At 40.8% G+C, this 27,618-nt stretch overlaps 1 protein-coding gene across 1 annotated transcript in view; it reads right to left on the bottom strand.

Moving 5' to 3' along the window:
• rbfox3a (RNA binding fox-1 homolog 3a) overlaps positions 1-27,618 on the bottom strand; it is a gene marked incomplete at its 3' end in the record, with an annotated part of 301,849 nt that overhangs the window by 72,325 nt on the left and 201,906 nt on the right. Inside the window, exons 2-3 of the mRNA XM_083932783.1 lie at positions 21,569-21,817; positions 5,457-5,600 (exon numbers count right to left, since the gene is read on the bottom strand). Of these exons, the coding sequence (XP_083788909.1) occupies positions 5,457-5,600; positions 21,569-21,817 (393 nt within the window). The remainder of the gene's footprint in view (positions 1-5,456; positions 5,601-21,568; positions 21,818-27,618) is intronic.

The raw sequence follows: 27,618 nt of genomic DNA on the forward strand, positions 1-27,618 counted from the left end.
GGTTGACGTTCTTCTTACACCACAAACCAGACACGACCGTCACAAAAGTGAAGTGAATAAATCGTTATCTTCACCGTTTCATCTCTATAGAAATGCAACTGTAGCAAATATCTCACTGTCTCTGTCCTCATTTATATTTTATAATGCTACAAATGATATCCAGCTACGCAAAAAAGCCTGAAAAGTCGAAAGTTAACAGAAGTACAGAGAGGCGTTGCTATAGAGATGATACACCGTCTTGCCTTGTCACCTTGATTTGAACAGGCAGGTTTCAGAAAGTTGCAGACCTGCACATTCCAAGTAGTTGCAAGTTTCAACTCATCTCGTCGTGAAACTTTAGCCTGAACTGGGCTTTAAAGCGGAATCTCAGTTCAGGTGGTGCTGCAGTAGCCTGGACAATCTTTTATCCTCTCATTTTATCCTCTCATTTTGGACTGAGCGCAGAGTGGACACTCAAGTGACTCAAAATTCAGACAATTGGGTAGTGTTCATTTTGTTAACAATAATTATGATGAAATATGAGATTTGCTCGAACATTTTCAGTCACATTGACCCTGAAACACATTTTGAGTTTTATGCGCTGTGGAAAAGAGGAGACTCCCACATATCAGTATTGGTTTTCTATTTCTAGTCATGTTTGCATGTAGTTCCTTCCCCACTTCTTGCCAAAGTGCACTATCTTGCTGACTTTCATGAGACCTCATGAGTAGTAGTAGTAGTAGTAGTAGTAGTAGTAGTAGTAGTAATAGTAGTAGTAGTAGTAGTAGTAGTAGTAGTAGTAGTAGTAGTAGTAGTAGTAGCTGTTCTCCTGAGGTCCAGTTTGGGACTGTACGGCTGGATGACCTCCTAGCATCACTGATTGTAGTGAGAGCTACCGGATTATCCCTCTGTTTCTTTTTTCTCACAATTTCTACTCAGCTTCAACTGATGATGTCACTGTTCAATTGCGGTGCAGTGTTCAGTGTCTTGGAGACCTTACAAAGGGCACACTTACACTGTCCATTCGTACCATGCCCTGTGCTTTAGGGTGATTGTCCCCCCTCCCTCTTCCCCTGTGGCCCAGGCCCACACATTACTTGAAATGACCTGTGCCGCGTCTCGAATGCTTCTTGCTTATACATCATCACCCCTCTGAGATTTAGTTTTTCCGACCGTTTTTAATAATTTCATCTGATCAAATCTGCATCAGGCCACCGCAAACTGTTTGGCGGCATCTTTTTAAATGCGAGGAGCAGACTCATATAAATAGACATCAGGACTGCCGTCAATGCTCGTGTTCGTACACGTGTACACAGTCGTGCCAGTACATGTTCAGGTACAGTTCTACTCACACTGGTCAAACAAACTAGACTTTAGCAGTGAACCTTGCCACCAAATAAAACTTTATTGAGTAAACCAAGCCCCCACCACAGCTACTTCCTGGTTGATCCAATCAGGAAGGGCCAAAAACTGCAGTTCTATGAGTTTCCACTAGGGGCAGGTTTCATATGGAGCAGTTTCTCATTGACCCCCATGTTAAACAGGCCGTTTTCACAGCATAATTAAACCTCTTTAAGGCCTGAGACAAAAAAACATTCTAGTCTGTATGTTTGAGTCATATCTCCATGACAACACTGAGGGGGGTGATTTTTCTTATACCAGGCTAGTTTATATTTTAATGGAGGTTAAAGTTTATGAATAATTAGGGGTGTAGCCTCTTGAGTGACAGCTAGCCTCTGGCCCTCACTTCACCTCGGAGGTAAACGTCAGACAGATGGACGTAGCTCCCTCCCCTCAACGTCACATGCCCTTTTTTGGTAGGAGGGAATGAGGCGGAGTCAAAGTCTGTTAAGATGGCGACTCCTGTAGGCGAGGAAGATTGGATCAAGTTGAGAGAACGGACCTGGACAGATAGGCTACGTCCATTTTTATACAGTCTATGATGTAAACTTATTGACACTTTCCCACCTCTGACTAAGGCTCTTTCCTTTAAAGATAAATGTGGTTATGTGTTTACAGTACATGCACTAATATCTCTTCATCCACAGGATTAAAATGGAGGTTCTGCCTTTTGTGTTCAGGTTCAACCTACACATAGTTGATTGAACTAACTTTGATCGGTTGTTCGTGAGCCTGCTTTCTTGCTTGAAATAGGGCCCCGAGCAACGAAATTATGTGGTCCTGAGTGACACATGCAAGTCAAACCAGTGCTTGGTCCGTTTTCAAATAAAAAAGAAATGGTGATCTGGTGACAAACTTTCTCAAAAATAGAGCATGGTTCTCCAAGGACCACTTAGGATGGACACGGAAGATTAAACATTAATATACACTGCCTAATTTGGGTTGGGGGCACATGGAGGTAAAGGTGTGAATTATTTAGACGTATTCTACTACATTAGAAAAACCTGAACGCTCCTCCTCCTACTTCTTGGTTAAGCGATCTAACGTCTTTTCTGTCATTGGAAAAAGTGAAATATTCCCTAAGAGGCTCAGCAGCCAATTTTTATGAGAGATGGTTACCTTTCATCACATATGTAAACACCCTCACCTCTCTGGAATCAATCTGATGCATCCAATTTATTATTTTATCAAATTCTCTAGTGAGCACACTATTATACTATTGTTTTTACTATTATTATTGTTGATGTTTTTCTTTCGCTTCCCTTTGCGTTTTGTTGTATTTTATTTCTTCTTTGTATTTATGTACCTATTGTCTTTACTGACTAGTTGATTACTTGTGGATTTTATTTTTGCGTATTTGTTTGTTTGTTTTTATTTATTTATTTATATTTTCTTTCCCTCTTTGTTCTTGGGGGATGTTCTTGTTCTGGTTCTTTGTTCTAATGTACCATGAAACAGAAAAGGATGGAATAACTGTAAATCTTGTATTGATGCTTGGGAAATGCTGGTCTCCAATAAAGAAATGAAAAAAAAAAGGTTGGGAATTATTTACAGCTTCCTTAGGAAGGCTTGCAAGGTAGTCCAGGGAGAATACTTAAATTGCATTGCTAGTTATATTCTACTCAATGCAGAACGTGCACTGCTTAGTTTTGTTCTGTCATTGCTGCAATGCTGCTTTGCAAGCACTGCTACAAGCATTGTTGCTGAAGCTGCTGAAAATGCTGCTGCTGCTCATGATGTCATTTCACAAGCCCAACCTCTGATATACCCACAGGGTTACATTCAGTTTAAGCTTCTCAAGACGCACAGCTGTCATCAGAGCCAGTGTGTCCATGTCCACCATTCATATGAACAGAGCATCTTGCTTACAGCACTTTTCTTTGCTCTTTCTATGCCCAGTCCATTTTACAGGAACACTATGTGTTTCTAAAGTGTAGAATCCAATTGTGAATCATTGTATATAGATGCCTGCATTGACAGAGAATAAAGGTTGAATATGGAGAATGAGCAGAACACCTCCATCTAGTGTCTCAAGATCGTAGTCGCAACAACAACAAAAAATTCCAGCAGTCGGGTTGCCAGGTTTGTTGCCGAGTGTGTCAGCGATCAGCCTGCTCCATGTCAGTGATGAATACAGGGGAACCACTCATTTGGACTAATCAACTAATTTGACAACAGTATTTCATTTTAGCCAGTCTTCAACTGAAAGTCTTTCTGTGAGTGCGGTGGAATCCATTAGCTAGCTCTCAACTCAAAATGATTCTTGTTTCTGTAGCCTGATGGTCATGAGCAGAGCAGCAGCTTCCACAGCAGATACACTGAGGCTGAAGGCAGATGCAGAGACTGAGGTTTGCACAAAGACAGCTGTCAGGCAGTGGTGTGGTGACAATGAACATAGAGATGGGTGCAATCCTACAGTAGCTGCGCCCAACAACAGACAACCCTGGCAACCAGCAACGCCCAACGCTATTGGCTGCTACAATGGAAACAGAACGGGACAGAAAGTCATTGTCAAACCCATCAAAACATTTTTAAAATTTAGACTAAATATATGTCTTATGGAAAAGCAATACTTTCATTCTGTACCCCTCAAAACTATTATTTAAAAAAATGTATAGCTTTGAATAAAGAGTCCTTTAACTTTTAACATTCAATGATGCATTTTATTTGTTGTTGACTTTTCACACATCATTGAAACTAGAGGGTCCTGCTACCAAATTTAAAAGAGATGTGAACGGTTATGTCATCCGCTAATAATTGTCTTTGTCCTCCTATTTATGATTTAGTTTTAATTTGCCTTTACAATTCTAGTATTGAATGTTACTATAATATATTTCTTGTTTTGGCTGCATTTGCTACTCTGTTCTTGAAAAGTACAGACAGAGGCAGCAGTATTGTACAGTACAGTAAGGTGAATGACATTCCCACTAGATATATGTTTGCCCTGTAGTGTAGTGTGTAGTATATCAGTACCAGTGACGTGCGGTCAGGGGAGGCAGGTGAGGCTGTGCCTCCCCTGTCATCATGAGAGGAAAAAGAAACGAAATAATAAAATAACACAAGTATTAATATTTGTCCTCTGGACTATGATTTTGGTGTGGTTCTTAATGTATTTTGACCGTTTTTATAGTAAAAATGGCAGAAAATTCTGTATTTCCTGCTTAAATAAACGGAGTCTCTTCGGAGACGAGAGGTGAGGCACGGACAGCCGAGCCTCCCTCCAGATTGCGCAATCACTCACAAACTGTATTGAGCGCGTGCCCTCTGCGCGTGCTTGTTCCCATTTCGGTTTATGTTTCCAATATGATGGTTGAGGACACTTTTATGTAATAAAAGCATACGTCTTCTTTTCCATGGTGTTCAGTGATGTATTTTACGTATGTGTGTAATATTTACATCTTATTGATGTGACATAAATCCACAGGGGAAATGCCTGGCTTGAGGCAGGCAGTACCTCTGCCTCAAGGCAGGCGGCGATAGTGAGCAGCCTGATAGCCTGCAGCCAGATAACGGTGAACTCTGACCTGTGTGCAAAAAGTAAACACAGAAGTGTGCTGTGCGACGCTGTAGAGCTTAGCGACAAGCTGTCATTTCTCGCCCTGAAAATGGAGGATTTGATTTCTAAACTAAGACATTTTTCAAAGCTGGACTTTCAGTCAGTAAAGGAAAGATATACTGCAATATACAGTCATTTACAGTAAAGGTAAGATATGCTGCAATATATAGTCATTTACAGTAAAGGTAAGATATACTGCAATATACAGTCATTTACAGTAAAGGTAAGATATACTGCAATATACAGTCATTTACAGTAAAGGTAAGATATACTGCAATATACAGTCATTTACAGTAAAGGTAAGATATACTGCAATATATAGTCATTTACAGTAAAGGTCAGATATACTGCAATATACAGTTGCACTGGTGTTTTAAAATGGTTTTCAGCATCCTATTCTCTCCTCCTATCCTATTGGCATCCTCCTAGTGCCTCCCCAACCCCAACCCTCACTGCACGTCACTGATCAGTACAATACTGTGGTGTGCATGTGCATGTTAGTGTGGTGCAGGTATCTCACCCCGAACATTTGCCGGAGGTCAGGGTCTCGGAAACGGAAAGGGATGTTGGAGACGTGTAACCTCTTAGGCTGCTGCTTCTCCGACGAATCACTGGACTGCAGGTGGTGCTGCTGGGACCCCTCCGTCTGCGCAACCGCCTCTACCTGCTGCAGGGAAACACAGACTGCCACAGGTTAGCTCCTACAAAATTACTCAGGTGAGAAGCAAGGTTGTTAAGCATGATGTTGTCTTACATTGGAAACTGGAAGGAGACATGAAAAAAAAGAGGATTGACAAAAAGCATGGATAAATATTTAAAAAGTGATAAAGTGAGTGAAAGTGAGAGACAAGGGAAAGAAGGAATCAAAGAGAGCTGCTCAAACCCCACTCTGTGTCTTTAAATGTTAGGGTTTTGTCACTGATATATCTCCTCCCTCTGCTCTCAAAGCATTGACATACACCCTGCAAGATTAAAGAAGCTTTCTTTGAGGAATAAGAGAAACATAAAACAACCTGGGACATCTTAAAGTGTCTAAAAATAAAACAAGGAATCTCTGTCTGTGTATGTGTCCACCCCTCATTCGCATAACTTGAGAGCCATTCATCCGATCTGATTCACACTTGTAGAGTGCGTTGCCAGAGAGGGGGACTTAAGTTTGAGACTCGGACTTGAGTCGCACTTAAGTCCCACACAAATGTGACTTGAGACTTGACTTGGACTCGCCCCCCAAAGACTTGAGACTCGACTCGGATTTGACATTTGGGACTCGTGCACATTCTTTTTATCTATGTACTTTTTGAAGCATTAACATCGGGAGCAGAAAGTAATTTTCTCCCACAGAGATGTGTGAGCGGCCACACTCCACAGATGACACGACTGAACATCACCTGCTGCTGCTGAGAGGGATGAAGTTAGTTCTAAGTTGGATATTCAACAGACCCAATTCGGTCCCAGCCTATATTAGCTTATCCGAATATCCAACTTAAAACTAACTTCCCTCCGGTCTGCTGCTGCAGTTCTATTACCATTTGTTTCTCATAAAGTTCGGCTTTAATAAGTTCAGGCATCCCCCACACAAAATAATCGCTGAATGCAACGTCTGAGTTAAGCTCAGCTGCATTAACTATCAATGTTAGCTTGCTACTAATGTTAGCTTGTTACTAATTTTAGCTTGTTACTAATGTAAGCTTGTTACTAATGTTAGCTTGTTACTAATGTAAGATTGTTACTAATGTTATCTTGTTACTAATATTAGCTTGTTATATTCTCTCAACTTGATCAAATTGACTCACATTTCCTTTTACCAAAAAAAGGCTACGTACACTGAATTAGCCACATTAGCATCACCGCCCGGGAGCTAGTCTAACAGAATACGTTACTAGATAAACGGTAGTGGGAGTGTCTCTAGCAGAGATTACACCGGCTCCGGGAGTAAAGTGCAGGGAGCATTTCTGATCTATGATTTAAACTGATTTTCAACACAGTTTCAACACACCATGCTCATAGTAAAACATCAACCCTCATGGCCCGAATCCTCCCTGTGTGTTAACGCGGTGTGTTCCTAAACCATCTGTTTGTACAGTTGATCGAAGAGCAAAGCATCTTGTCACTTATAGTAACACCAAGACACGAATGACCGCAGTCCAGGTCGACATGATGGAGTTAGCATGCTAATGATGCTAATCCTGACAACTAGCCTCTGAGGAGAAGTGAAGGCCAGAGGCTAGCTGTCACTCAAGAGGCCATGCCCCTAATTATTCATGCGATTTAACCTCAAATTAAACAAAAAACTAGCCGGTTAAAAACAGAATCACTCTCCTAAGTGTAGTCATGGAGATATGACCTAAACATACAGACTAGAATGGTTTTTTTGTTCCGGGTCTTAAATAGGTTTAATTATGCTGTGAAAATGGACTGTTTAACATGGGGGTCAATGAGAAACTGCTCTATTATGAAACCTGCCCCTAGTGGAAACTCATAGAATTTTTGCAGTTTTTGGCACTTCCTGATTGGATCAACCAGGAAGTAGCTGTGGTGGGGGCTTGGCTTAAACACAAAGCCGAGCACTGTGAAAAAGCACTTTTGCATTTAAAAGTGTTAAAATATTTTTTACATACTTTATGTATTATATTATACAATACAATTGAATGTGTCTGAATGAAAAAAACACATCTTAGTTCATGAGAAAAATAAAGAAATAATTTTGAAATAAATAAATACAGCATTTTTTTTCTCCTTACTTAAAAAAATGTGTACCGAAACTGTAACCCAAGAACCTAGGTACGTAATGAACCGTGGGTTACCTGTATTGTTGCATCCTTAATAACTACCCATGTATAGTGTGAAACAACTTTTATACAACACAAATCACAAGTGAAAACAAAATTAATATAACTGGCCACAGAGAGAGCCCTGCATGCAAAAACAAGACTTCAATTGACAATATATTAAAACTAATAAATAACAGTCATGTATCAACATTGAATCATAATGATTGTCCCCTCTCTCTGTTTTAATTGGGCCTCAGACAGTGGTCCAGATGATGTCCTTGTATGATGATCTTGTAGAATATGATGCATTGCTATCCAACAGTATATAGGAGTTGAAACATATGTGACTGGAGCAAGGTTAAATTATTCTGTGAGCTGAAAACACCTTGTTTTTTTGTTTTTTGTCCTGAGGCATAGGACCTCTTAAAATGAACCAAGCTTAAAAACTAGGATAAAAACACAGATGGTGTTTAAAATACAGTGAACTTGACTGTAAAGCATGCCATCTTCTCCTTAAATGTACGTACATTATGGAATTTGATTGTCAATGAGATCAATCCACTGCATCTAGCCTTACTGTGAACGACAGAAACGAAGGGTTTCCTATATGTAGGTGTTACTGTCACCAACAAAATAAGGTCTACAGCAGCACCCTGGCAACCCAAGGAAACTAAAATTATGATCTTGTAGAACAGTCCAGAAGACAGGAAAACACATATTTATAGACATTTTATATATTGCTAACATTTAAATAGACTATACAGAAAACTACACATTCCTTGGCCATAGGGAAGCTTCAACTAGTCTGGGAAAGATCAAAGAGACAAAGCAAGAAGAGCTTTCTATGCAACTAGGAAAAATTTGAAACTTGACATTCCAATTAAAATCTTATTAAACAAATTCCAATTCTCTGGACATATTTCGTCACAGCGACAGCGTTGCAACTGTGCAAGATGCAGTCACAAAACCTTACAGGTGTGTAGTTGAGATCAAAATTAGGGCCTTGCTTTTTTGATCACATTTCAAGACCATCTCTAATTTCATTAAATTTAAGTCAATGTATAAAATGCGGAGGCAGTTGCTCAGCCCATAGGGACTCTGCTTGGGAACCGAAGAGTCGCTGGTGCAAGTCCCCATATGGACCAAGAGAGGAGGGTGGACTGGTGGCTGGAGAGGTGCCATTTCACCCCCTGGCCACTGCCGAGGTGTCCTTGAGCAAGGTACCGAACCCCCGAAACTGCTCTGGGCGCTTCTCATGGGGCAGCCCTCTCGCTCTGACATCTCTCCATTAATGCATGTTTATAGGACCCGTTAATATTTAAGGCCTGTGTGTGTGCGTTTTAACAACAAACAAGAGTGAAAGGTGCATTTCCCCTCGCAGGACTAGTAAAGGCATGCTTTCTTTCTTTCTTCTAAAATCAGACAGAAAATAAACCAAAATGGGTTGAGGGTTGTTATTCATAATCCATCACTTTCTCCACAAAGGAGATCCTCACTGTTGTCCAGCCTGCCAACTTTCTTGCGCTTGTGTTTGCTTCCTCCTTTGACAATTCAAAATGTTTGTTTTAGAATTAAGGGCCCTATTTAGATGGTCTATGGTGCGTGATCTAAGTGTCCAACTCCACTTTCGCTAGTTAGACGGTGCATCTTCTGGGCGCAAAGTAAGGCAATAAAGGTCTCTTTATAACTGCAGCAAATTTGTATATAAACCCGACAGAGGAAACAAAACAAAACTTTTAGCTTCTGAAAAAATCAACAAAATTACTGTTCCTCATGCGTAAATGCGCACAGCTTAGCACCAGCGGACAGCAGCTCTGCTCTGCAGCCGCAAGTACATTTCCTACCTAAACAACGTGGGCACTGGGCATGAAAATGACAATTTCATCAGTCTGAAATGAGCAATAACAGTTACAGATGCAAGAAGAACCATACCTCTCTTAAAATAATTGCTTGACAAGTGAATGGTTTTAGGAACCATTTTTTCTCCATTAGATTGACTGCCAGATTGGAGCTCATATTGGGCTCACAGCTCTAACAGGCTTATCTCCCGCCAGCCTTCATAGAGTTGAACCAGTAGTTTCAACTCTCAATACCAATGATAGCCACAGTGTGCTGAGTCTTTTGTCTCTAGGCAGAAAAGGCTCTCAAAGGTCCGTTTCACAAAGCAGGTTCAACAAACTCTGAGTCTAACCCTGAACTCTGAGTTGATCTACTCTGAGATAGGAAACTCTGAGTTTTCGGTTCCAGAACAGCTGATTTGAGTTAGTTTGATCAACTCGGAGTAGTTTGACCTGGAGTTAAGCGCGTGCACCACAAGTATAAAAAGACAGCATCAATGGAACCCTGATTCGACGAGTCACCACGGCAACAGGGAAGAGAAGGGCTACGGTACCACTGGAATTGGAAATTTTAATGCGCTCATACAGTGAGTTTGAGCATGTTTTTCGCCGAAAGTGTAACAACGCTGCACCAGCAAAAGAGATGGAGACGGCGTGGGAGAAAATTGCTGCTCGGGTCAATGTGTAAGTTTAAATGTAGTCCTTTGCAATCACAATAATACCACGGAGGAAACTGCTTGAGTGGTAGCCTATTAGTTTATTTCATTTAGGTGCATTCCCGCAAGGGAGAAGCGCACTTGGCAGCAGCTTAAGATGAAACATAAAAAAAATGTTTAAACAGGTAAAACCTCAGCACAATCTCATGGTGACGCCTCTTTTTGAGCATGTTTTACATTGTAAAGTAAATATTGCCGTAAGTGGCTGTTTTATACGTTGTATAAAAAACTCCCATTTGCAAAAAAAGGCAGCGCAACACACAATATCTGCTGGGATGTGAGAGCATGACTTCGGTTCGTTATGTTAGAATTTAAGGACGGATGAGGTTGTGTATGTAAATGATGAACTGTGACGTGAAGCGGTACCGCTCAAAAAGAGAATTGACTGGAAATGTAAGAACATCTATGCGCGGTCTGCTAATCATCTCCGGACAAATATTTAATTCTCTGCGCAGTAATGCTGGACCTGCATCCACGGGATCATTATCAAAGGGACATGCCATGGAAGTGAAAATAGTCACCACCTAATATAACTTCTAATGTCGGCCTACTGACTGATTTCAGCAATGATTTTCTAAGAAAACAGATGGAACTATAGCAGAACTATACTACGTCAAAACTGGTCTGCTGACTGAATGAATGAGGAAATCAAATACCGTGTGTGGCTGAAAGAGGGCGGAGACAGAGAGAAACTCGAGGTTTGCTGAGAAAAACCTGGGGTCCGTTTCACAAAGCAGGTTCAAAAAACTCTGAGTCTAACCCTGAACTCTGAGTTGATCTACTCTGAGATAGGAAACTTTGAGTTTTAGGTTCCAGAACAGCAGATTTGCGTTAGGTTGATCAACTCAGAGTAGTTTGACCTGGAGTTAAGCGCGTGCACCACAAGTAAAAAAAGACAGCATCAATGGAGCCCTGATTCGACGAGTCACCATAGCAACGGGGAAGCGAAGGGCTACGCTACAACTGGAATTGGAAATATTAATGCGCTCATACGGAGAGTTTGAGCAGGTTTACACCGCTGCAGCAGCAAAAGAGAGGGAGACGGTGCGGGAGAACATTGCGGCTCGGGTCAGTGCATAAGTTTAAATGTAGTCCTGTTGCAATCACAGTAATATCACAGGGTAAACTGCTTGAGTGGGAGCCTATTAGTTTATTTCATATAAGTGCAACCCCGCAGGGGAGAAGCGCTCTTGTCAGCAGTTTAAGATGAAAAATAAAAACATTGTTCAAACAGGTAAAACATCGGCACAATCTCATGGTGACACCTCATTTTGAGCATGTTTTACATGGTAAAGTAAATATTACCGTAAGTGGCTGTTTTATATGTTGTATAAAAAACTCCCATTTGCAAAAAAAAAGCAGCGCAACACAAAATATCTGCTGTGATATAAGAGCATTACTGGTTGTTAATGTTGGAAATGTAAAAGGGATGAGATGGACTGTGACATGAAACGGTGTTGTGCCGTATTCAGCACCCCTGCCGTGAAATGGACCCCCTCGCATTATAAGTGATATTCTGAATCAGAAGGCTGTTGTTTCCACCTATAGGAGTAGTTTATATACCGGTAACCCAACTAAAAGCAAACACTTTTGAACCTATGAATTGCAAGAAAAGCTGGGATTATATTTAGGAAACGCTAAGTCAAATACATTCAACTTGCTCAAAAGATCCATTTCATTAATTTTGTAATTATGGCTGAAGTATTTTAAGGATAATCTGATAATCATCTCCCGACGAATATTTAATTCTCTTTGCGGTAATGCGTCACCTTCATCCACGGGATCATTATCAAAAGGACATGCCATGGTAGTGAAATAGTCGCCACCTAATATAACTTCTAATGTCTGATTTTTGCAATGATTTTCTGAAAAAACAGACGGAACTATACTACGCCAAAACTCGCGTGCTGACTGAATGGATGAGGAAATCAAACACCGTGTGTGGCTGAAAGAGGGCGGAGACAGAGAGAAACTCAAGGTTTTCTGAGAAAAATCTGGTCCCGACCAGGTTAGTTTCAGAGAGCATGTTACCATGGTAACTGACCGAGAGGTTAAGTTACCTCTATCTGTGAAACAGGCTAGAGTTACCCCTCTTTTCTCGGGTTACCTCCCTTTGAGTTTCCCTCATTCCGGGATAACAGACTCAGAGTTTTCACTAAACCTGCTTTGTGAAACGGACCCCAGGAGGTAAGCTTTACTTTGAATATTTTTGTGAGTGTATTTAACACTGAAATAACTGCTATCCATCATGTTGATAGAGGTCCAAATAAAATGCATAAGGGTTATAAGTACATGGTAGCGGGTTCTTTGAATGCTTCGGGTCTGTGGGACAGGGCCTCAAAACTTATCCTGCTTAGGGCCCCAAATGTCTCGGGCCAGCCCTGCCTGTTCCACTGGAATCTTCCATTCAGTGTGTGTTTTAGCACGTGAAGCTGGCTGTAGTCTTTCATTAAGCTTAGCATCACATGGAATGGAACGGCTTTAAGGCTGTAAGCCTTCTGCTGCCATTGCCAAAGAGCTAAAACTCGGTTCTTGAACTTCTTACTTTCTTTCTTTGTGGTTGCCATGCCTCCACCATCCATGGGGTGAGCAGCCAAGCAGGAAGAGGAACTAATTACATGACCATTATCATACACAAGCAGCCCGGGCTTCCTTCACTGTCACCACAGAAACACTCCTGAACGTGTGTGTGTATGTGTGTTTGTGTGTGTGTGTGTGTCTTTGTGTGTTGTGAGGAGGGAAGCTGTACAGAAGAGCCCAACCAAGCTCCTCTCATGCCAGTTATACCACAAATGCACACACACACAAACACACACACACACACACACACACACACACACACACACACACACACACACACACACACACACACACACACACACACACACACACACACACACGCACACACACACACAGAAGCAGCCCAAGCCTGGGACAATGGGAACAAAAGAGTGGAAAGTTGTGAAATGTTAAAAGAAAACACCTGGTGGATCAGCTCATAATGAATGAGGTTAACTGGCAACAGGTTCAAACCTCCATCCTTGAAGATGGATGGAGGTTAGTAACATGATTGGGTACAAAAAGAGCATCCAGAGACGCTAAAGATGGGGAGCAGTTAACTACTCTGTGAAAGGCTGCACTGGCAAATAGGGCAACAATTTAACAATAATGTTTCTCAATTTAAAATTGCAAATCATTTAGGGATTTTATTGTCTACAGTACATACTATCATTTAAAGATTCAGAGAATCTGAAGAAATTTCTGTATGAAAACCAATATTGGATTGCAAACTCCCCCAGCCACGGAACTTACTGTCTGAACTGGATGAAAGAAAGCAGGCAGCCTCAGGGCAGGTTTGTGCCTCTTCCGACTCCTGTCCGAACCCTATATATACCCCATATTATAATCAAAACATTCAGAGAAATCGCTGCATGTGAGCAGCAAGGCTGAAAACCAGCACTGAATGACTGTGACCTACGATCCCTCAGACGACACTGCTTCAAAAACCAACATCATTCTGTAAAGGATATTACCACGTGGGCTCAGGAACACTTCAGAAAACCACTGTCAGTTAACACAGTTCATCTCTACATCTACAAGTGCAGCTGGTTTGTCTCAGCCAGCAGCCAAAGTTTACAAGAAATTGCCAAATTTTAAGATACATGGCAAACGCAGATGAACAGACTACACAAAGACAGCTTTCATTTTAATGTGTTCTAAACCAGCTGTTAATTGTTCGTGTAAAACGTGCCGGTGGAAATGTCGCTCTTTCTGCTGAAATATGATGCACGTTTATGCTTGTTGAACAAATGTTACTTATGCCAAGGAGGTTATGTTTGTTGACTTTTAACTCATGATGGTTTTAATGCACTTACACTTACTTGTGTGTGTGTGTGTGTGTGTGAGGAGCAGCAGCCCCGCCCCTCAGTAGTCAGAGAGACAGAGAGTAGGGCTGGGAAGAATATGGTGCTGTGGAAAAGAACTGCAGCCATCGGCAAGTTCCTCCAATTCCGATAGTTTGTAAAACGTCTTATTGGCGCGGATTAATCGGCAAAAACGATTAATCGGTCGACCTCTAGTTAGTGCCCATGACATCATGAGTAACTTGCACATCTGTGAAGGCCCCATTAATGCTGAAAGGTACATACAGGTTTGGAACAACATATGCTGCCATCCAAGCAACGTCTTTTTCAGGGACGTCCCTGCTTATTTCAGCAAGACAGTGACAGGACACATCCTGCTCGTGTTCCAACAGCGTGGCCTGCTGCAGTCCACACCTGTCTCCCATTGGAAATGTGTGGAGCTAGAAACTCGAAATATGACAACGGACTGTTGAGCAACTGAAGTTGTACATCAAGCAAGAATGGGAAAGAATTCCACCTTCAACGCTTCAACAATTAGTGTCCTCAGTTCCCAAACGTGTATTGATTGTTTTTAAAAGGAAAGGTGATGTAACACATTGGTAAACATTCCCCTTTCCCAGCTTTTTGGGAACCTGTTGCAGGCATCAAATTCAAAATGAGTCAATATTTGTAAAAAGTTTATCAGTTTGAACATTAAATATCTTGTCTTTGTAATGTATTCAATTGGATTTAAAAGGATTTGCAAATCATTCTATTGTGTTTTTATTTATATTATACACAACGTCCCAACTTCATTGGAATTGGGGTCTGTACATGTTAAACCTGATATTACTATCCACAGCACACAAATTTACATTTGTGTAAAAAATGGGAAAAATTTAAAGAATATTGTTTGAAAAAAAAATCTAACTCAACTACAATATTTGAAGAAATGAACTTCCATATCTAAAAAAAATAGCCTACAATTGAAATAACTGTTCATTTTGGGAATTTCAGCTCAAGGTCAACACATTCTCAACCTGATGTATTGGTCTGACGTTATATTTTATGGCAGTAAATGTAGTGCCTCTATGGGCCACAGTGAATGTGTGTATGGTGTCTTTTTCCTTTATCCCGCAATAACTATGTCTCTTGACAGTAACAGTAACAGCCTTTGACAAACTCTCCACAGTGACTGTAAAACACTCCCAGTAATGCTGACTGTACCGTGTATTCCCTCACTGGACTCCCCCACTCAGCCATCACTGTCTATACACTCCCATCTTCCCAGCATGCCCCATTCTTATTGGCTGTGACAGCTTGAAGGCTCCTCAACTTGAAAACTAAATGGTGGTGCAGTTAACTACAGTATAGTTTGGACATCCTGGGCGCACTACGTTTGTGTGTGTGTGTTTGTGCGGTGTGTGTGTGTTTGCAGTTCTGTGTCGCAGAAATTTGTCAATGACATGCAGTTACGAATATGCCCCTACTGAAAAATCTGATATCAACTTCGCTGGGGACAATTACATTACAGTTTCTCAAGAGCAATTTCTGAGGGGGACACCAAAAATAGTACTGCAAAACATTGCCTATGTTGTAACATGTTAAAGGATGAATATCTAGAATCTTTTTAAAAAACTATATTTAAAAAAACATTATACACCCACACGGCGTTTTGAGGGGTACAGAATGTAAGTATTGCTTTTCCATAAAAATATATATTTAGTCTGAATTAAAATTTTAATTTGTTTTTGATGGGTTTGACAATGACTTTCTGTCCCCTTGTGTTTCCATGGTAGCAGACAACAGCGCTGGGTGTTGCTGGTTGCCAGGGTTGCCTGTTTTTGGGTGCAGCTACTTTAGGCTGGCACTGGGTGAAATGGAGTTTGCCAATCCTGCAGCTGCTCTGGAGCCTCAGTGAAGGGGACGTTATTTGTCCCAGCAGCTGAGTGAGCGGAGACGGGCAAAAACCAGAGTCAATATAGGCCAAGCATTCACTCCATGGACTGAGAGAAAGAAGAGAAGCGCCATTAAAACGCAAGCCCACATGGCTACGTTTTTAAAGTGCTTTGGAGAGCTGCTCACACACCTATTGGAATAAGTGCCGGCCCTGACCACTTTGGTACCCTAGGCAGGATTTGAGCTTGTGCTCCCCTTGCACCGCAGTCAATTTCACTTCCAATCTTCATACATTCACACAGAAACTGCATGCATGTATTCAAGATTTAATTTTTATTTTAAACAGAAAATAACACAAAATTAAAACTGTAGTCAAAACAAATTACATCAAATAAATTAGAAATTAAATATAAATTTAGGCATTGCAGAAAAAGAAATAAAGAAACCAGTGTTATTGCACAAATAAAACACATTTGTAGTTCATATTTTTTATTCGTGCAATCATTTTAGTATCGTCACTGCTGTCAGCACACCTAATATGGCTCTACATACATACAAAATAAAAACAGGGTACAAAACAAGTGACATAAAATAATACTTAAATACGATATAAATAAGGGATAGCACCAAATAATAAATACTGAAACCAGTGCAGACATAACAACACAAACTAAATATTGCACACAATAAGTATGTTACAAAGATAAATCAGAAAAACCTCTGTATTTACTGCAATTTACAGTGATTCCAACAGAGGGAGCGCCTACATTTTGTAGCACAAATTAGAAATAAAGGCCTGTCTCTAATGCAAGTCTGATTCTGAGGTAAATAAAAGCCGGGTCACTATTTGAAGAACTACCGTAGTCATGTATGTACATGTTTTAACTCTAACTGTTCTCTTCTCTTTCTCTATATCTTTTGGATCTCATTTACTTTCTTGTTCTATGCATTTTCACAGATGTTAACGCTTTTATTGGGAGGAGAGGGAGGGGTACTTTTTTAAGTTTTAGGTTTCAAGTTGTGTGAAGTGTTGTGTCAAAGGAACTTCAGAAAGACAGTCCAAGAGTCAGCGAGAGAGGTTTCACTTACAGTTTCCCAGCATGCCACCCACCACTACAAAAGCATTTGGGCTGCAACTCTGTCTCAACTATCTCCAGTCCTTCAAACCTTCAAAGGAGGATAGCACACCAGTGGTGGCTAAAATATACATAAGTGAAATTAATTATAAGTGGTTTGAATTTTAGATTTCCCTGTCTGCCTCTCATTGCATTTTAGAAACTTGGAATGTGGAAGAGCCAGATTTTTAAAGAAATAAACTGAAGATATACTCAGATATTTTTTGAGTTTGCAAAAGGCATTGTGTGCGTGTTTCTCAACTGATTATGATTTAGAGCCATGGTCAAATGCATGTGTTAGAGCTGCCTAGAGGTCAAATATTAGCTGCATTACTACTCGGGTCCCTCAATGATTTCATGATCTTGTGACTGTAGAAATTAAATTAATTTGAATCAGTCAAGTGTCAAGCTCAATAATCTATAACTGGTGAGGACATTCCATATCAACAATCTCCTCTGAAACACATTGTTTTAAAGTTATCACAACAAAACTGAAAACAAACTATTTGGTTCAAGTAGCTCAGTGGCAACATTACAGATACCACAGAGGACACTATGGTTATCCTATAGACTATCAGGGCAAATCATTTTTACACACCTTCCAACTTTCAAGGTAGTTATTTAAAATCACAATTCCCAAAGTTTCCTAGATTAAACTGGCATCGTTAGCCAATAAAAGCTTTCTGCCCTGAGACTCGCGTGCATCGTTTTCGTTGCCGAGGATGGCGGTGGTGATTCTGTAGTTAACTTTACTGGCCTAACGTTACCTCAGGCTCTGTGGGTCTTACTGGGGGTTGGCTTGACTCTGTGCTGGCTTCAGCCAGCACAGCTTCGTCTCTGGCTGAGCACCACAGCACAGTGACAGCAGAGTAACACAGTACGTGACAGTCGCGTATCGTGGCAGCAGTGCAAGAGCAGATCATGCGTGTCACTGAACAACACAAACGCGAGTGTGCAGAGCGCACCAGCAAACTGAATGAAGCTCAGTCCTTTTTTCATTTGGTCCACCGACCGCAAACCCGTTCTGGTTTGCAGAAAGTGTTGAAAACAACAGAAACAGAAAAATGAAGTCAGTTCCCACCAAACTCTCTTCATCCCGAGGTCGACCCGAGAAAGAATATTGATCATCCTTGTGACAATTATTTATGACCCCAGGACGATTGGATGTTGTTAACCTTAATCCCTGAAAGACCCTATGTCCTTTTATGCCTATTTTCCTGAACAGCACTAAATTTGCTTTGGACTTAGTCTTAACTTGGTCGTGACTGCCTTGCCTGACTTGAACTTGGTTAAGTTGGTCTTGAGTACAGCCCTGCCCCAATGTTTAACCAAAGTTGGCTACAATGCACAAAGAGATCAACTCAAAAGATATAAATAGAACTAGACTGCAGGACCCCATTGATATTCCTGCAGAGGTGATGCAATTCAGGCCTGCAGATCCACGGGCATGATGCAAGTCGCAGCTTGAGCGCAGCACAGATAGTAGTTTGCAAAAGAAAGTGCTATTATTTAAAAAGTAGATTTTGCAGTTGTTCACATAATGCATGCAATCCCCTTACTGCATATCAGCCCCAGCTTGTGGCCGATTGATGTCAGATTTTTCACAGACCCTCAGAGTGGCACGGGAAATAACTTTTCCAAGTTATGTGATAATCAGAGAAACTACTTCAAAGTAATGCACCCCTTCATGTTTTGGTAAATGGTAAATGGTAAATGGACTTGTACTTATATAGCGCCTTTCTAGTCTTCTGACTACTCAAGGCGCTTTCACACTATTTGCCACATTCACCCATTCACACAGACATTCACACTGATGGCAGTGGACATCTACAGACCATCTAATCTAACCATTCACACCACATTCACACACCCATGCGCAGCACGGGGGGCAATTCGGGGTTCAGTGTCTTGCCCAAGGAAACTTCGACATGTGGACCAGGGGAGCTAGGGATCGAACTGCCAATATCTCGAATGGAGGATGACCCACTCTACTACTAAGCCACAGCCGCCCCCCGTTTTGACTACAATGTACCAAGTCTTTCCTCTATAACTTTCATGTTGTTTGGATTATGAAAATTCTTTTGATAACTATTGATCGTAACGTTAGAAAGATTATGTATGCAACATTTTGTGCTAATGAGACTCTTGGCCTAGGACAAGCTTGAAAAAGTAGGTTTTTAATATTCTTTGCATGGTTTGTGTATTTTTCAATTTTGATGTAAGAAATCTATATTTGCAATATACGATGTGGAAGTTAGAGGTGAAAAAGCTTTTTCCTTGATTATAGCACTAGTCTTTACCTCCCCTGAAAGTTGTGTTTCCATAACTTGTACAGTTAATGCTCCAGTGTGAGTGATATTCAAAAGAGCGCCACCTCCTGGATGATTGATGTCATATTTTTCTCAAAGCTTCAGACGAGCATCAGAAACTATTGTTCTACGTTTCTTTTTGATCGGATTTATAATTGCTAAGAATTGATAAGATCTGAATAACAGCACCACCTAGGTGTTGGTTGTTGTGCAATTTTGTAGAAGGCCTCAGTAAGACATAGGAAACTAGATTACCAAGTTTTGTGTCGATCCAAAACAATTTGAGGAAGATACACAGCACTTCCTGTTTTGATTGTAAACTACAGGAAGTTGTTCCTTTATAACTTTGGCATTCATAAGACTATCAAAATTATTTTGATAACTTTTGGTCAGGACTATCCAATCATTACGTGAACCAAGTTTCATCTTCATTGAACATTCTGCCTAGAAGGAGTTCGAAAAAGTAGCTTTTGCATATATCACGATCTTGCGGAAAAAAAGTCAAGGCAGAAATGGGAGTGGCTTATATACCGAGATTCAAGTACATTCAGGGAATGCCTGAATGTAAGAAATTTGAATGTGCGAGGTAGGATGTGGGAGTTACAGGCAAAAATGCGTTCAACTTATTATAGCGCCACCTGCTGGTGAACATGTGTCATTTTTGGTGTTTACCATGCGTGCAGGGGTCTGAACCAAAGTTCAAAGTTTCACCTCCATAACTTGTATAGTGTAGGCTGCAGCATGAGTTTTACCGTTGGAAAAATTAAAAAAAAATTTAAATAAAAAAAATATAATAAAAAAGAAATCCTTGTGAAAACAATCGGGTTCCCAGCACCGATGGTACCTGGAGCCACGTCGATGCTTGCATTGCGTGGCCCCAGCCCCCTCAGACTTGGACCCCTAATAATTGTGTTGAGGTGCTCACTGCATAACCCTAAGAAGAAGCTGCTCTCAACTTCCAAGACATCTAACACAAATGTACAAACGGACATTCAGGTGATAGCCGAACAATCTAACATTGTCAACTAAGCTACAGTAACTTGGTCTTAACATTTACCAGCAGAGGGTAGGACAAAAAATTTCTAGAAAACAAAAGTATGGTGATTATTCAAAATGATTTGTTTGAAATATATGTAGATACAGCCACTATAGGAGAACTAATAAAAAAATACCACTTTTTAAACTGCCCATCAGATAAATCCCCCCTTCCCACTCGTCTCTCATGTGAAGACACATGGAAAGTCTACGGTGCCTTTACACATTATAAACACAAAACTTAAGGTGTAATTCCTACCCAAAATCCTATGGCCTTTTTGCCACTTACATACATCAAATAAGCCGAGTATTCCCGGAGAACCGATAACAACGGCTAACACTGATTAGCTTGTGGCAGTGCGGTGAATGCATTAAAACGGCTTTTTTAACCACTAATACTGCTCAAAATAACACCAAACCTCTGCAGTAGAAGGATAAGAGTCATTACACATAAAACGAAGCACCAACAATGTAGTTAGATAACCCAGACTTTATTAAAAGAGCTCCTCTCATAGTAAAGTCCATTCAAGTCGATTACCAAATCCAATCCAAAAGAAAGGAACCCATTGGTGCTTACTTTTCTGTGTAAGGACTAGTGCTACTGCTGAGGTTTGGTGTTATTTTTTGAGCAGTATTAGTGGTTAAAAAAGACATTTTAATGCCTTCACGGCGCTGTCACAAGCTAATCAGTGTTAGCTTCGCTGTTAGCAACTTTACCGTATTTCTCCATTAATAGTTGTTACATGAAAAAAAGTGCAGTGTAATCTGCGTCATGTCCTCTCTTTTGCACGCTCTAGTCAGGTAATCCAGTATTTATGGAGACAAACCAGTAATATATTTTTCATTTAATTCTTATTATTTTTAATATAGAAATGGGTTTAATAAACAACAACATGATGTAATTGTAAGATGTTTTTTTATTTCAAATCTGAAAAAAAGATGAGATTAAGATAAGAAAAATAAATCATTGGAAGCAGTGAGGCCATCAGTCAAGTCCCCCTCAACTTTCCAACCCTCAATTATGCCAACTTTTTACCAAAGGAAAAAACAGCAAAAGACTTCATTCCACATGGTTGAAAAAGATGTTTGAATAAAATGTTGACTCACCGTAACTGTGTTGGCTGTGAGGGTGGGGGTGCTGCTGTCATTTCCCAGCTGTTCGTTCTGTGTGTGTGTCGGCGTGTAGAGTGTCAGGGCGTGCTCAGCCACCGTGCTTGGTCCTGTGTAGTCTGCTGGTGGGTGGGTGTGGGGTGTGGCATACTCAGCTGGGATCCCATTCTGAGGTGGAGGGGGGTACTGGGCCGGTGGGAAGGGTTGAGCCATGGCTTCAGGGGGAGCTGGGGCCTCTTGGTTACCCTGCAGCGATAGATAGAGATAGGGACAGGAAAGAGGGAAGGAAAAGAGCAAACCAACAGGTTAATTAGGATTGATACCTCAGTGACTGCTTTATTTGTATGAGTCATGGTGCATCTTGTCAAATCTATCAAGCATGGAAATGTATAACGTCGACTGATATAACCATATGATGATGATTTCTACAATGAGAGCAAGACATCTGCCATACGCTGATATGTTTCCTCCATACAAACTGGTATTTATAAGAGAAGAATGTGAGGGGAGAATGTGTACGCATCTGGCTCTTCAGACCAGGTGTACACACAGTTGTCTATTATGGGGCAGTATATTGAGGCAGTGGTGGCCTTGAAGTGAAATTCCGGCGTAAATCATCCCATGATTTTTTTCGACACTTGCACATAAATAAGCCATCGAGACATTTTTTTTTCATGTATAAACTATTAACAGAGAAATCTGGGAGAGTTGTTAACAGTCGCTGACAGCCGCTATAAATGAAAAAAAAGTGTATGCATATTTCTGTCTTTGTGCGCACACAGTTTTAGTCATGATTCAGAGTTGTGTGCAACTGAACACAGATCTTGGCATGATTAGTAGTTAAGTTTGACAGAGATGTTTTAAGTTGTTATAAGGCAGTACTCACGCATTCGTACCTTGCCCAAGATAGATTTACGGCCAAAGTCTAGTTTGTTTGACCCAAGCCCCCACCACAGTGACTTCATGGTTGATCCAATAAGGAAGTGCCAAAAACGTCAGTTCTCCGAGTGTCCACTAGGGGCAGGTTTCACCTAAGAGAAGTTTCTCATTGACCCCCATGTTAAACAGGGTGTTTTCACAGCATAATTAAACCTATTTAAGGCCTGGTGCATAAAAAACTTTCTAGTCTGTATGTTTACATCATATCTCCATGACAACACTGAGGGGGTGATTTTGTTTTGTACCAGGCTAGTTTTTATTTAATTGGAGGTTAAAGTTTATGAATAATTAGGGGCACGGTCTCATGAGTGACATCTAGCCTCTGACCCTCACTTCTCCTAGGAGGTGAACATCAGCCAGATGGACGTATCTCCCTCCCCCAACGTCACATATATGCCCTTTTTTGGTAAGAGGAAATGAGGAGGATTCAAAGTCTGACAAGATGGTGACTCCCGTAGGCGAGGACGATGGGATCAAGGTGAGAGAACGGACCTCAACGGGTATGCTACATCCATTTTTTTATACAGTCTATGGTTGGGCCAGTGTGAGTGTAACTGTTCCGTGCCTAGGCAGGTCCTGATGTCAATTTATATGTGACATTTAAAAAAAATGCCGGCGAAGGGTTCGCAGTGGTCTTTAAGGTGTTGTGTAATGTTTACTGCAGATTTGGTCAGATGAAAATTGCGATGATGTATGAAACAGAACAACAGGGCATTATGTGAGGGCACCCTAAGAGACAAACTGGAGGAGTGACAGGACAAGAATGAGGGGGAAGAGGTGGGAGAAAGTGACTCAGTTTATCAGTTGTATCCATCATTGTCCTAGAATAACAGCCATGGTTTGGTCATAAAATCCTGACAGTGATGAGATTGGAAGACAACACAGGAAATCATCAAACTGCCTGTCCATCAATAAACACCAAAAGAGGTAAGCAAATTAAATCAAAATACAAAACGTGGTCTTAAGTATGCCTGAGAGAGAGTGACAATGTTTCCTTTGTACATGGCAAGAGAAGAATATTGGCTTCATATGAAAAACAGACGCCTGTTTGATCAAGACATCGCTCTTCAGACAATTTTTAGTAACGGAGAAATCCCGGAGAGTCACAGTCACAGTATAATGCTACTGCAGAGGTTTGGTTTTATTTTGAGCAGTATTAGTGGTTAAAAAAGACATTTTAGTGCTTTCACTTTGATGCCCCGAGCTAATTACTGTTAGCCGAATCCAGCTGTTAGCGACTCTACCGGGATTTCTCCATTTATAATAAAAAAATGTCTCGATGGCTTATTTGATGAGTGTATTTGCTGAAAAAGACCCTGGGAAAATTCTTCCGTGGAAAGATAATCACCGAACAAGAACACACAAACACTTCAACAGCACACAGAATGACAAACACAAAGACCAAAAGAATGTGATGCAAATTACATCCATTATAGAGATGAGAAAGATCAATTAACTGATACTCTTTTGATGACAGCCTCAGTTTTGAAATCCATGTTTCCAATAAAAGTTGACAATTTCCCACTCACTCCACTGTTCTTCATTCCTTCCTCACTTGCTTCAGTTGCTGTGATTCCTCTTCTCAGTGAGTATCATGCTCTTTAGCCCTGTTTAGGCACTCCTTCTAATTGACCTGCTTGTCAGATAATCATTTCCAACCGATGATGATGAATCCATATGACATATTAGCCCTGTGCTTTTCTTCCGCACTGCTCAAAATCTTCTCGAAAAATGGCTTAAAATTTAAAAACATCAATCACAGCAACTTTTTAAGGGTCTGACCTTAGTTGTTTCCAATAGTGGTATTGAAGTTGGCTATTCTTTTGCATGGAGATTGATGATGTTGAGCATAATAAAGCAGTTTGCCGATGGCTTACCAACTGTAGCTGCATCATTCCTGATCCCGAGAGCCATCGTCGACTCCCCAGGCAGAGGAGCGTTATGCTCAATTTAGGGTTTACTTAGGCTCACTTCACATAGAAATGAAGAAAAATATAAATCTCCAGCAGCAAACGAGTCAAGTCATCAATAATGACACAGGACTTTGTTGTGCTTGTTAGATCTGGATACGAGTAATGCTTTTTTAAACACTTTGTGATGTCCTAACAGCTGAGATAAACACTCTACTCATCCAGTGCAAATACACGCATATACATAGGTTTACACTTGACAGCTCTTTTTAAGCTTTAGTGACAATTCCAGCCTTTAGTCCTTTTACACTTAATGTCCTTCATCTTACCACAGGTGTGCAAACTTCTATGATGGTTTAAATCATTTGCTTTCAGGTAGTAACATCTGAAGTGTAAAACGTGTTACTGGTACCTTAGAGTTTATTAAGCTAACTACAAATTTTTGTCTTGTTATCATGGTTTTGTTCATATATTTCTGTTGGTTCTGTATTAAACAGATTAATGTGGTTCTGAGATCTTAGAACAGCCACCAGGAGCACCATGCTTTTGATGCGCAGGCGACAAAGGGTCCTGACAGAATGGCAGTATGTATCAAATTTGGATGAGAATAGGTTGGTTATTTGTTGAAGCCAGCTAAAAGCCGAAAACAAGAATCAAAACAGATCAGAAATACTTTGATAATCCAAGGGGGAAATTATTTAAAAACACTATGTAAACAATGATATCACCTCGTTAGTTCGCTTTTTTGAATACCATTTTTATCTTGATAAATAGAGTGAAACACAGTATAGGTTATACCTGAATTGTTGTCCCTGTTATACATTGGTCTAGCCCTGATTTGTCTTATTGTTAATCTCAGACTCTATGCAGGGTAGACTAGTGGCCTGGGGCAAGCCTTGGTTCACTAAAACATGTGGCCTCATTGATAGGCCTGCCTGCCTCGCAGCATCAATAAAGACCCAAGCTGATATATGACCCCACCTGGTCAATACACACAGTGGAAACAAGCACATACACTCACACACATACCACTAATGATGTCCAAATGAAGCTTCATGAAGCATTTTCATTATTTTCTGTTTCCACTAGATGGAGCTCTCTGCTCAACAAAGGGTTGAAAACACACTGAATCACTATTCTTTGAGCTCTTTTCTCGAAAAATGGCTTAAAATTTAAAAACATCAATCACAGCAACTTTTTAAGGGTCTGACCTTAGTTGTTTCCAATAGTGGTATTGAAGTTGGCTATTCTAGGGTTGAAAACACACTGAATCACTATTCTTTGAGCTCTTTTCTTTAAAACAAGAGCTCCATCTAGTGGACTCAACAAATACAACTGATGCTTCATGAGGCTTCATTTGGACATCACTACATACCACCAGCGAACCATGAACAAAGACAGTCAAGGAAAATGATGGGAGCCCAGTGTGTGAGCTGCAGGGAAAGTGCTTAACCTGGAGCTTTTCTTTTAATATCCTTAAATCTTGAGTCACATCTCCCTGTATGTATGTGCACACACACACACCCACACGCACATACGGACACACGCACACACGGACACACGCACACACGCGTGCTAAACTGGAGATGGCTTTGCTCTGCTGGAGTTTAGGGAAAAGGGGGAATTAGAGAGAGCCAGAGGCAGAGTGTGAGAGAGAGAGTGTTAAAGTCAGTGAACTTCCATCATCCATCAAAGTGACTGAGGCGCTGACACACTGAGACATCCCCAGATCCTTGTCGACAAATTACGCTGGTAAATGATTTCTCCTATCAGCTAAATCATACTATCCATCCCTCTCACCCTCCCTTCCTCCATCCTTCCATCTATCTATCTGCACCATCCACCTGCCTCTCTCTTTCTATCCTCCGTCTTTCCCTCTTTGAGTGTATTTCCCTTTGGCTCAGTGGAGCGCCATGCGTGATGTCTGATGGACTCCAGCTCTATATATACAGTACATGAAGCACATGGATGATGCTTTTTTTTCTCTCCCTCTCTCTCTCTCTATCTCTCTCTCTCACACACACACACACACACACACACACACACACACACACACACACACACACACGCACACACACACACACACACACACACACACACACACACACACACACCTGAGTATTGCCGTCATCTTTGAACAATAGTACACTATTGACCAGCGCTACATTGTACAATACACCCATCCTCCTAGCACTGCTTCAGTAACTAATACTCACTTGCAAGTAAAAGTCAAGTCAAGCCACAGTTTAACAAAATAGAAGTTACAGTTATAGAAATGTTACCTCTATAGATTCCATAGCATATCATAGAAATTTAGAAAAAAAAACACCACCAATAGAATAGATTTGAGTCACATGTCTCCATTTAGACCCACTGCACATAATCCAAAAACACTTGCAGCTCCACCTTTACTTTAAAGGGAAACTTCAGATTTAGTGAGTTGTGGTCGTATGAGGTTCTTCTCTTTAGTCAGTGTGTAACCTACAGTAGATGGTGGTCAGCACGCCACCATTTCAGAGAAGCAGACAGGAGTACTGAGTCTGGTGGCTTTAACGGGGCTGTCTGACAGTAAGGTAAAGCAGTGAAAAACATTCTAAATAAAGCGTTCACTTAAACACATATATTTACATACAGATTTTTTGGTTTGGGCCTTTTTTAGGTGTCTAAAATACAATTAGCAGTACATTACTTCAATGCCTGTCCCCCCTGCTTCTCTAATCTGAGGGCATGCCAACCGTCAAATATTGTAAGTAATCGGTGACTATTGATAAGAACCTTACACACACACTTATACACTTTTTTAATACACCTAGGACCAAAGAATAAAAAATGATGAAAGAAAAGAATGCAAAGTGAATCAGTTCTTTGTTTTCCTTATAAAATAGAGATCAATCAATCTGATCACATTGCAGAGCAGCAGGGAAAACTGTGCAGACAAAAAACAGATAACACCTAAAATTAGAAATGGATGGAACGGTGCTTTGGGACCATCAGTGACACATCATACTTTTTTATTCACTGCATTCTAAACAGTAAGCCATTAATTTAAGAAGAGACTGTCCTCACCAGAAAAATAGTGGGTACACTGAGAGCAATGTTCTCTTTTTCAGGAACGCCCTGATCACTTTTACACCTGGAAGCTGCCCAGTACAGCAGCTCCACTGGAGTGGTTTGGGGGTTATGGGCCGTGCTCACCTC

The sequence above is a fragment of the Echiichthys vipera genome (genome assembly GCF_963691815.1).
Source record: "Echiichthys vipera genome assembly, chromosome: 18".
NCBI lineage: Eukaryota > Metazoa > Chordata > Actinopteri > Perciformes > Trachinidae > Echiichthys > Echiichthys vipera.